The sequence below is a fragment of the Zootoca vivipara genome, chromosome 7, assembly GCF_963506605.1.
Source record: "Zootoca vivipara chromosome 7, rZooViv1.1, whole genome shotgun sequence".
Classification (NCBI taxonomy): domain Eukaryota; kingdom Metazoa; phylum Chordata; class Lepidosauria; order Squamata; family Lacertidae; genus Zootoca; species Zootoca vivipara.
In genome coordinates, this window is record NC_083282.1 from 26,369,498 (window position 1) to 26,381,803 (window position 12,306).

Below are 12,306 nucleotides of genomic sequence, written 5' to 3' on the forward strand. Positions count from 1 at the left end.
CAGATAAACCACAAGAAGTAACTCATGTTTATCTGGAGGAAACAAACCATAAGCCCAGATTCTGACACCGTAAAGGCAAACCATGGCTTCATTGAGCAGCAGGACCAGAGGAGGAGAAAAGTGGCTGCAATCTCCTCTCTCTCAGAGCTTACAAATTTACACTCTCCTAGTTTGACTTAGTGCAGGGGTCCCCAAACTTACCTGGCTTTGGGCCGGATGCCCACTGCGCCGATTGGTAGACCAACCTGAGAAATTGTGAGTGGTTCAGGCTCACCTGGTGGGCTTCATGACCGAACAGGTATTTCAACTCACTGACTCTTAAGTTACTACATTCTTCTGAAGATTTCACCCATCATATCTGCTGGCAATGGCTGCAGTTAGTATTTGGCCAAGATGCAAAAGGCTGGTTTAGGAACACCAAGGATTTGGGATTAGCACAATTTGCTGTGTTTTTTTTTATTAAAAAAACTGAGCAGTAGACTTCTCTGTGTTTCAAAAGTGACTTTCATTGTGGTGATGGTAGGGATGCCATTTAAGAAACCTGAAGAAACAGCGAAGTAGCTTCATAGTTCTTTGTATTCTTTCCTTCATGTTCTGCCGCTCTTGAATTTATCACACGCACCTGTGTTGTTTAAAGCATTATTGCTTACCTCAAGCCCTTTAGATGTGATGGGCTGAAAACCTGTTCTGTCATTTGGCATCTGGATTTCTTAGGTTATTTAGAATAGAAAACTTTGGAAATACAGGAAAAAAACTGGAGACATGTGGCACATATAGGGAGGAAAATAGTTTGATGGCTTCCCTGACTGTGCTTCCTTGACAATGCATGGTGTGTTTGAGGGATAAGAGGCAGCCCTGTTACGCTTATCCCCCCATGATTTAGGGAAATGATTAATGGGAGTCTGCAGGCAAGCATAGAAGAAAGTCTACCCTGGACTTGAAACAAGCCATTTTCAAGATGACAAATCATAAATATATGTTGCAAGGAGATTGCCTGTCCTTTGATTTCTTTTTTCTTTTTTAATTTAGAGAGTAAATGAAATCAGATGCCGACATCTGTGTGCGGGAAGGAAGAACTGATCATTAATGGGGGGGGGGGGAGAGATGGCCGCTGGAATGAGGAGAAAGCAAGTGGATTACATGTGCTCCAAAAGAATGCCTTCTGTTAAGTGTCTTTGAACACTGTTATGTTTAGAAAGAGCTTTTGAGCACTGCAGATGACGTTACAGCTTTCCGCACATTTGCCTCAGGCTCGAAGGCCTGCCCAAAGCAGTGTGGGTCGTTGCTGTAGAGGTGATCGCCCTCACATCCCAAAGTTTGCTTGTGCATTCATAACTGGCCACGTGGAGGAATAATCTGCTTTCTGCATTTGTGGGGTTGACGCATTGTGCTCTTAATCAGAAACATATACCTATAGTGGGGTGTATGGGGTGTTAGGGGAGGGGTAGTACCTCTGGTGGGGGACACATCATGTTACTTCTGGGGTAGTTTACCCACCTTTGGTCCCCAACCTGCACTCAGCTCCCACCGTTGTTTCAGAGAAACACCTTCCACCTTCAGAGAGGCCTATATCATAATTCTTCAGGATACCTCTGTTTGCGTCCGCTGCTGATCTCACAGTGATGTGAAGTGGAGAAAAATCAGTTTCATACAAGTTGATCAGTAAGAATGAAGGGATGCCAGTTGCAAATAAATGCTAGGCTAGCTGATCAGTTTGATAAGACGCACATGCGGTGTCTTATTGGTATCAAAAACAAAAACATAAAAATTTAAAAACAAAACAAAAACCAATTGCAGCTAAGCCATGATCATGCATGGGAGATTTTGGCCTTCAACTTATAACATTGATTTCTCACTGTACCATAACCAAGTCTGTACAATTACTGCAGATTAGACTATAGCTTAAATAAATGAATTTTTTGTAGCTGGACATCCAAAAGAGTTGGCAGATGTGTCACCCCCCCACCCCCCCACCCCAAATGATAGGACTTCCTGTGCCTCGGACCATGCTGGCTGCTTGCCATTTGTAAACTTGGCACCACTGTGCACTCCCTAACATGACTAGTACCGCTGCAAGGTGTGTAACTAATTTTCAAGATGTATAGCACAGTCAAATGTATGGATTCTGTGCCAATTTTTTAAAACCTTTCCAGAAATGTCTTCGATATTTGTGTGCATATGTGCACATTTTTGCTGGAACCGGAGCCAAGATGTGTCTGCTTTTAACATTTGCTAGTAATATCGTTGGTAAACAGAGGGAAGGCAAGTTGGGAAATGAAACCTAATTTCTTGGTAAAGTCTGTGGAAATCCTTATGTTTCAAGGACTCTCTTGACTTAGTTTTGGCTTTGACTTGCTTTCATGCTGACAGAGACTTGACCGTTCATCCGCACTTTAATCCTGATGTAACATCCTGCTGTTCTCAGAACTCAAAGAGCAATTGATCATGTAAATACCTTTCCTGCTTTGATAATATGAGATGGCATAGCAGCTTTTAGGATTAGGCGCTAGGTGTATGAGGATGTGATGCCATTTTTAGGACTTAAACACAGAGCTGCTACTCTGTTGACATTAGTCCAAGCAACATTTAATATATCAGGTCCAAACTAGTTGTGAGAATGGCAGAGCCATGTGTCAGAAGCAGGTGGCCATTTCTTTCCCATGAACTAGGTTGGAGATAGAAGATTTCAAGCACAAGATCAGTGAGCAAGAGGTGAGGGAGCTGGATTAGAGCTGGAAGCGACCCCAAATGCAGGCCTTTCTAGTTATGAAGTCAGATGAAAAATGTTGTCGAAAGACCAGCAGAATTCTGAAATATTGAGGGCGGGTTGCCCCGTTTAAAACAAAATTGACCTAGATGAAATTTTAATGTTTGAAATTAGTTGGGAAGATCATTAAGTAGAATTGTTAGCCTTGTGCAAGGGTCAAGGTTATGGTCAGCCATGTGGAAATAACATAATGTGGTGGGATCCACAGAACCAGGAGAGATGCCTTCGTTATATATATGAAATGTTGTTATGAAATACTGTTAGGCATACATTATTCATATGAATCCATACCACACCTTCTGCAATTCTCCTATCCTGTGTTTGAGCTGGAAAACCCTCTCTTTGCTACTCACTTGGAACAAACAGCAATTCTGTTTGCTCCAATTCAGCTTTAAAGAGTGGGTTTTTGTGACGCTTCAGGTGTGGACCATGCCTGGAACGTGTGGAGGAAAAGAAAGTGTGGATAAGCGCAGAGTTAATATAAAGCATTTGAATGAAATTAAGAATGAAGTTGTCTCACCCCTTCCTTTCTCTTTCCTCCCCTAGGCATAGATATTCTTCATCATTTAGGCCTAAGTGGGCAAGCTCTTCGTCAACCATCAACAGGGACTGCACAGCCCTTGTCACGTACTTCATTACCTCAGGGGGTTCACCTAAGTGCCTCAGGAGTTGTTTTGTCCACAAAAGCAGCCATTGAGGTGCCTGTCTCTCAAGTGATAGCATCACACGTAGGCTCCCAGTTCACCGTATTGGTTAGCTTACGTTCTTACGCAGTAAACAATGCCTTTCTTTTCAGTGTTAGAAATAAAAATAGACTGCAGTTTGGTGTCCAGTTGCTTCCAAGGAAGATAATGGTGCATACTGGAGGGAAGCAGTCTGTATATTTTGATTACACTGTTCACGATGAGCAGTGGCACACATTTGCTATTGACGTTACGGAAAAAACCGTGTCCCTATATACTCAGTGTGGAAGAAAGCACTTCAGCAGGGAGATTGTTTCTAAAGTACAGCCGTTCGATTCACAGAGTTTGTTTACTTTAGGAAGGATGAACTCCCATTCAGTCAACTTTGAAGGAATAATTTGCCAGCTGGACATTATCCCCTCTGCACAAGCATTGGCAAACTATTGTAAATATGTGAAACAACAGTGTCGCCAAGCTGACACATACCGGTCTCAAACGATACCTCCAGACACATCCCTTGGGGTGCCGCCAAGCAAACAGTTGGATGAAGAAACCCAACCATATTCCATGCCATTGAGTACAAGGAAAGGAGAACCAAACCTTCGTAGCAGCAATGGTGCATCAGTCCGTATGCCACCCGAACCCCTAGAGACAACCTCTCCCCTGACACCTCGTTTATTAGAAAATGGTACTGCATTGGAAATTATACCTGAACCAGATGACCAGGGAGTTGTGAAAGCATTGAAAATTCCTCAGCAAGATGCCAGCAAAAAGAAAGATGGCTTCCGGACTCTCACAAAATTGCCTCCAAACCTTACAGATAATGCCACGGATGATACAAGCAGGAAAACCTACCCCGATCTGCTGTTTTCCATAAAGCAGACTAAAACCAAAACTGACACATCAAAGCAGTATCCATACGAACCCGTGGAGCTGCAGCAAGCTTTAAACACAACATTATATAGAGCTTCTGATTCCACACCTTCCGATAACCAGCTTGGTTCAAGGGGCGAAGGGACATTTCCGATCGATGAGACTTACAACGCAGAAACCAGTTATGAACTTGATATGGACGGTTACGATTACGACTATGAAGAATTGGAAAGAATGTTTGAACTCGAGAATCTGAGAGGGCCTAAAGGAGACCCCGGGCTGCCGGTAAGTTGTCTTGTTTATGTTCCTTAATAAAATGCAGCAGGACTTTGCAGGTTATGCACCATAGTGACTCAACAAGTACACTGATGCAGGAATTTCCTGTGGTTTCAATTTGGTACTTTAAGATGGAAGTATGAGAAATAACCTTGAACTTGTGGTCCCTGATTAAAGTAGGGTTTGTTGCTGTGAATGCAGAAAAAACATGTCAAACTGAAGGTTAGAGGAAGAGGCTAGAACCTTTTCTTATTTATGATATCCCACTATGTGAATGCTAGAAGCCTTAGGGTCTTGATAATATTGTTTAATCTGTAACATGTTTTAATATGTAGAAGGTATCTGCTCTAAGAGCTGGTTCGTTACCCTCTTAGCGAGGTAACACCTATAATGAGGTTACTCCACTCTTCTTTGAGTAGTCTTTTCTTCTTCCAACTGATGAAGTTGCTTCATCCTGATGAACTTGTCCCATGCAAGGAGGTGCAAGGAGCCATCACTACAGGGAACAATCAAGGAAAATAGGCAGGGAACCTTTCTTTCTTTCTTTTTTGCTATTTTCTCTGGAAGAGAAAAAAGTGCTGCTGTAAATAGTTATATATAGTTTATAGTGGCAGCAGAATGTGCTTGCCCAAAGTTAGTTGCAAGGTGAGAGCCGAAACAGCACAGGGGCATTGTTGTCTAATTTGCCTGTAGTTGATGTCAGGAATGAAAGTTATTTTAGGCATAGAAACAATTCAGTACACATAATCCCTCCTTTTGGGATCATTTCTGAGATAGATATGTAATTTCCAGGAGTCTTCTAGATCAGGGGTCAGCAAACTTTTTCAACAGGGGGCCGGTCCACTGTCCCTCAGACCTTGTGGGGGCGGCTGGACTATATTTTGAAAACAAAAATGAACGAATTCCTATGCCCCACAAATAACCCAGAGATGCATTTCAAATAAAAGCACACATTCTACTCATGTAAAAACACACTGATTCCCGGACTATCCGTGGGTCAGATTTAGAAGGCGATTGGGCCGAATCTGGCCCCCGGGCCTTAGTTTGCCTACTCATGTTCTAGAATCATGTATAGGGAATCTTTGGTCCTCCCCATGTTGCTAATCTCAGCATCCCTATCCCATTGGCAATGCTGGCTGGGGCTGGGAGTTGTAGTTTGGCAACATCTGGGGGCCAAAGGAACGCCACACATATTCTAGGCTTCTGATTCTCTAGTTTTGTGTTCAGGTACTTTGTGCTGCTTTTGAGCCACTTGTCAGAAGTCTGCATTGTTTGATATCAGGACAGTTGCTAAATATATTTAGTTCCATGGCCTATTGGCCTACAATAAATTGCTTCCCATTCTACAATTGCCAATAAATGAGGCCTTCTGTTTTCACTCCCTTTTCCTGATTCTTGTGGTTTCTAGGCTGCTAACAGTGTATCAACATTTGACAAACTGGACTCTAGTTCATGAAAGCTTATGCCAAAATACATTGGTTAGGCTTGTAAGTGTTACACAATGCACTTTTTGTTGTTGCCAACAATGTAGTCCATTTGTGTTTTACAAAGATACAACTCTGTCGTGACTCCTGAGTCACTGAGTGCTCCTTCCTGTATACCAGTTTCCTATTAATACTTGTGTCAGAAGAGCACAGTTTATAGTGTGCAGTGCAAGGTGATGTGTGTGTTTATGTACCAGGAAAAGTACAGAAAGTAGATATCCCCAATGGTTTCCCTGTGTTTTTATGCATGCAGACTGAATAAATTAAAGGGACAGAAGCTGCTTTTCAGTTACGTCTTTTTAGCATCATATCACTTTACAACCACAGGATGAAATCTCTGATTTGATCCACAGGCAACCAGAAAAGTGACTTATTTAAAAGTAAATGTTAAATTAACAGCAGCTATTTAAATAATCATTTTCAGAATGCTTTTGTAACATGTAATTATGTTTTTGTGTTATTTGAATTTCTCGACAGAATCATTTTAAAGTGTAGGAATGTATCTCGAAACATTTTAAGGCAGCTTGCGACTATAGCTTTTGTTTTGTATAGGATGTGTATTTCCTAGAAATCCAGACTGTGGAATTCTGTATATCAGTGTTACTTCTTGCAGCCACGTGCAGAAAGCATGATTAGAGATGTTTGAAAAATTAAAAGCAAACAAACTAATGGAGAAACCAGATGTTTCACTGAGATTTATAATGTACATAGCAATAGTATGTGATTGCTGATGGCCAAAAACGAATTTCAGCTCCCATGCTGTTGCGCTATTTATTTAAAGTAGCATAGCTAATTCAATTCACCTTCCTCCTACTCTGTCAACATCTTTACCAAATGTTCGCAACACTACTCTTTGCCTAAAACCTGTTGCCCGGGTATCCCACTGAGTAAAAATTCAAGCTGGCTTTGTAGAGAGCCTATTATTGGTATATGCATTCTAGCAGAGACCGCCAAGGCTGCCCTAGTAGCTGAAGCTAGTTGAGCAGACACGTAGCCATGCCAGGAGCAGCAATTGGGGGGGCAGGGGGAGTGGGAGAAGGAAGCAGGTTGCCTGATATTGTTATAGGCTCTCATCCTCTGCTCTAAACCAAATCACACATGTACTAGAATGGAAGGGATGGAGCTGGAGAGTGGAAGCCCACCCTCTGCTGCTGCAGGGTAGATTTCTGCAGGATCAAGCAGGTGTTTGAACTGGGAGGAAGCTGCCCTAGAGCAAGTCAAACCATTTAGTCCATCTAACCCACTACTGCCGGGTTTGTTTTGCTGCTGAAACCCAGAACCACTAGGGACCTTGCAGACACCCCTCCCTGGCAATTCATAAGACCTTCTGAGAAGACCCTCTGGTCATTTGTCAACCACAGGATTGTTACCAGGTGACAGCACAGAAATGCATCTTCTCGGTGGTAGCATCTGTCATAAGGAGTGCCCTCCCTTGGGTAGCTCCAGCTACCTAATCCTTTTAGTGGAAGATGTCAGGGATTTGAACTTGGGGCCTTATGCAGGCAAGTTGCCCCTTGCTCCCCATTCCCAGTTGGCGCCCTTAATCATCTTGCAGAGAGTTGCTGCTACTCGGGGATAGATCTCCACAAGAGTAAGAAGTAACCAAGAGTCCTGGGCAGAAAATGGCATTTTCCCCTCTTAGAGAAGGGGCACAAAGGCTGATAATGCAGATGTATATGCACAGTTGTTCTTGGGCAGCTTCCAATCATAGGTCCTTGTTTTGTGTGAGTGGGATTTGGGTCGGGATGACAGAAGAATGTGATCTTCATTCTGTGGTTCTGTACTAACTTTCACAATTCAGGGATTTGGTTTTACTTATCCCTGTGGCATCTTTAAAAGGGGTTAGATGTTCACAGTTTAAAAAGCTGCAAATGGACCCTTTAAGCAGAGATTGAATAGCCACCTGCCATGTATAATCTAGTTGAGTTTCCTGCGTTGCAGGGGTTGGGCTAGATGACGCTCGGGATCCCTTCCAACTCAATTCTGTGATTCTATGATTAAACATTTTGCAATCTTAATCTCCATATGGTGGCCTCCAGATGTTTTGAGCTACAGCTCTCATCAGTCCCACTCAGCATGGCCAATAGTTAGGGATGATGAGAGTTGCTGCAGTGGTTATTTCCAGCAATGCCATTTCCTCTTTCAAAGAACACACAGTAAAAATAACCTCATGCAATTCAATGTGTCTAAATGTTGTCGAAATAGGATGTGTTGAGTTACACTTGTTGCCAGAGTTCATTCATTTGTTTGATGTTAACCTGTTTGCTTGTTTGTTTTCTTCTAGGGACCCCAAGGTTCTCCAGGATTACCTGGTCCAGCAGGGAAAAGAGGTCCGAGGGTAAGTAAAGGCTGATCTGTTGTTCCTAAAACATGATCATTAATGATAAAATCGGATGCTATATCTATGACTCTTCTCATACACTCATAACAAATTAAGTGCAGAAAGCTTTGTTGTTAATTATCATGATATGGCATATAAGAAATAAACAAGGCAGTACTTTTTGCTTTGCACTTCCACTGAACGTTGGTTTGCTGCTACACTAATCCTTATGTTTTTCAGTCTTCTCATCATCTGTGACTCTGCAACCTAAAGGTCATGTTCATTTGGTTGTTGGAATGAAGGGGAGTGGGCTTCCTAGATCACTGCATTCCAGAGCTAGAGAGTAAAAAACAATGAAGGAGGAATTATCCACATCTGGAGAGAAGAAAAGCTGCCTTAGGAATATATAGTGTACCTTCTTAGCAGGATGATGCAGTCATACTTTGAACGACTGCAAGAAAATTCTACCCCTTCTAAATACCCCCTGAAATACCCAGGATTGCACCCTTTCAAAAGAAAAACCTAAATTCTGTTTCAACACAGCTCATTTTGCAATTATAGAAATTAAGCAAAGTTCCATTAAAGCACATCATGTGGCTTATCTGACCTAATGCAATATTTGGTAGTTTTTGTCCCTGAGAGCTTTGAATATTTGGGAAACTCTTGGGGCAGTGGTCAGATTATTAGGGGAAGTAGGCTCTTAATGAAATACACTTTCCATGGGCATCTGGTTTGCCACTGTGAGAAAAGAATACTGGATTGAAAGCACCCTCTTATAAACTTATGTTCTTAAGTGGAGAAGGAGGGAACGTGGACCTAAAATTTGGGGAAAGGAGATCCATTAAATAAGTATCCTGCTTATCCATTAAACATTAATCTTTGATTTGTATCCTTTGCCCAATTGGGTCAATATGCAGCCACTTTAGTAGTCCAATTAGTGTGGAGATGCCTTTAGTTAAGGTTACATAGTTCTGTCCATTTCTAACGTTAAATAAAACTTCACTGGTGTATGGAATTTCTCACATGAAAACGAAGTTAAAGGATGCTTTGATGATTTCACACAAAACAAGACAATTGGATCCCGAGTCAAAAAATTCTGAAGCATTTGACAGCTGTTTACTTGATCTTGTTTTTTGCCTATTCAAGGGTGGCTGTTTGCAACAATACAATTCTGAGTATGTTACAAACTCCAAGGCTACTTTATTTTAGAGTAACACTTCCCACTTCTGAAACTGCAAGTTATAGCACTTCTCTTGTACATCCCTGGGTTATCCCTGAAATTTCCTTTAAAAATCCCTAAAATTTACCTGAATATGTCACAAATGGTATGACCACATTTCGACGTTCCAGTGGCAAGACCGTTAGTTGCAAATGAGTTGACATATTTAAGAAGTACCTTTCAGCATGTTATAATTAGCAAAAACTAACTCATCAAGTAAACAATGGCACTGATGCAGAGATTCCCACATGTATTGGCAAGCTGCATATGAAGGTCTCCTTGCCAAATGACTGAAGGTGTCAGTTTTGGCAGCCCTTATTACCTCAGCAGTATCAGAGTTGGCTGCACTGACTGATTATTTGGGCTAAGTATATGTGGTGCAGAAACGCACATGGTGCAGAACTCCACAGCACTCTCATTGCATTTGGACCCATTCCTAACAGGTGGCCTCTATACAAAGGAGCATGTTTCTGCACATGGATTAATTAATCTTTCTTGATTAGCATAATGATCTGGAATTTGGTGTTTGTTGAAATCACTGGGACTTGGTTATTTCATCTCATTTTCATCAGTAAAGACTTGCATGAGGGTGTGGAAAGTTACTTGAACTAGCATATGTGAAACATGTCCAGAAATTGAATTGAGTATATTTGAACAGCATCTCTGTTCAAACATATATTTATATACATTACAAATAGAACTATGGGGTTCTAATTTTCATCCACGCACTTCTATTTGGGTAGGAGCAGAACACTTCCTGCTGACCCCTCTCTCTATTTTATTTTATTTTTGCTGGGGGGGAAATATGCAACATGTTGAACTTCTGATAATTTTTCATTCTCTTGCTAATTGTGTTTTTAGTGCACATCTTACGTTTGACTTCCTTTAGCATGGTTTTCTCGGAAATGTTAAAATATATTTTTTGTTAACTTGTGTTGCTTTGTGTTTGACTTTCTTCATTGATGTTGATCAGCCAAATCTGATCATATAGTTTCCTATTCTGCGGATGCCTTATTTCTTAAAATGCTTTTCAGTGCCTCTGCGTCTCTGCACCAAAGTGTGTCAAAGTGCAAAGCAAAAGGAACAGGATGCCCAGCTCAAGGCTGGATGGCTGGCTTTGTCTGACGCTATCAGTCTGATGCGCAGAACAGGCAAGATAAGTCAAGGCTGCCTGAGGATGCTACTAGGGTAGCATGAGTCAGCATGTGTTTACGCACATGGCGTAATGTGTTTATGACCGGACACAGGAAGATCCATATATGTACTTGCAACCCTTTACCCCCTTGCGTGCGCACATTTACAGGGAGGGGGAAAGGAGCCCAAAGAAGTGTATAAGAAGCTTTGCAATTTGTGTTTCTTTACTCTTGTCGTGAAACATGGGTCACCAAGAGTCTCTTAAATTTAAGAATTAAATTCTTTCTCTGGAACTCAACCCCGGTGTCGTTTTGACTATCTTTGTCCTGCCTGGGCGCAACTTAAAGGACCCTTAGTAGCTGATAAGGCTACAATGTTTTATTTTGGCTTCTTTCATTTGATGTTTTAATGTACATTATAAGCCCCTTTGAGGTCCCCCCCTTTAAAAATATAAAGCGGTATGATAATGATAATGATAATATATTACCATTACTCAGTCCCGGGCTGTGCCATTCATCTGACCTCTCTGACTGAGTTGGTCCTACTTACTGGGGCAGAGAAGGAGGGGGCGTGTCTCAGTGCCACCGTGCCAGTAAGAGTGCCAGGTTGGCTCCTCAGGCACTTTTGCATTTCACTGTTGCCCACTTTTCTATCCAGCTTTCAGCAGCGACTTAGCAACCCTACCCTACCACCTACTACTGCTGCTACTTCATTATCTGTTGCTTAACATGGTGGGGCCAAGTTAAACAAATCACTAGGATTTGCTGAGCAGAGTGATGATACAGGGCCACATAAACCACCTATTTGCTTATTGGAAGAGAATATGTAGAAATAGCTGAGGGTGGACTGAGAGACTGAAACAAGGGCTGAGCAAGAGGTTGGCCCCTCTACTGACTTGACAGTTGAGGGTGCCATAATAAACATGGCGGCCTCACTTAGGCCCTTGTTTGTTAGTCAAGGAAGGCCAATTGTGTGAATGGAATAACCCTGCTTTGCTGTTTTTCTTTTATTTATTATACAACTCTATTCACCAGTTAAACAAAAAATAGCTAAACAGTGGAAAGCAACAATCTTAAGCAAACAAACAAATGTAAACAAACAAAGAAAGTTCATTGTATAAAAATACAACCCAATCAGGCAGTGGTAAAGAAATCATATATTGTTGAATCATACTCCAGAGAGGACCTCTGTGGATATGCTGCTATATATACTGTATAATATTATTCTCTTCATCTATTTGCATTGCTTTAATACATGAAATATTGCAAATACTGAGCATGTCCATTTTACTATGCTTATCAACGGAGGCCCTGAACCAGTTGCTCATGCTGTAAGAGGCTCTGTGAATGTTGTGTAGGAACAACTATTTCTCGGTGGTAGCTCTCAGGCTTCCCTCTCCAGAGACATTTGCTAGATGTCCTTCGTTCTTTCAACGCTTAACTAGTTTTGAGTTGGCATTCACCCGATGTGTTTTATTAGGATTTTTCTTTTTTAATTTTTTTATCATTACTGCATTTTTATTTGAGTACGTTTCATTGACTGGCCTGGGT

General features: G+C 41.6%; 1 protein-coding gene across 1 annotated transcript in view; it reads left to right on the forward strand.

Moving 5' to 3' along the window:
• Nucleotides 1–12,306, forward strand: part of COL24A1 (collagen type XXIV alpha 1 chain) — a 161,600-nt gene that overhangs the window by 15,643 nt on the left and 133,651 nt on the right. The window contains exons 3-4 of the mRNA XM_035123684.2: nt 3,314–4,608; nt 8,368–8,421. Coding sequence (XP_034979575.2) covers nt 3,314–4,608; nt 8,368–8,421 — 1,349 coding nt within the window. The remainder of the gene's footprint in view (nt 1–3,313; nt 4,609–8,367; nt 8,422–12,306) is intronic.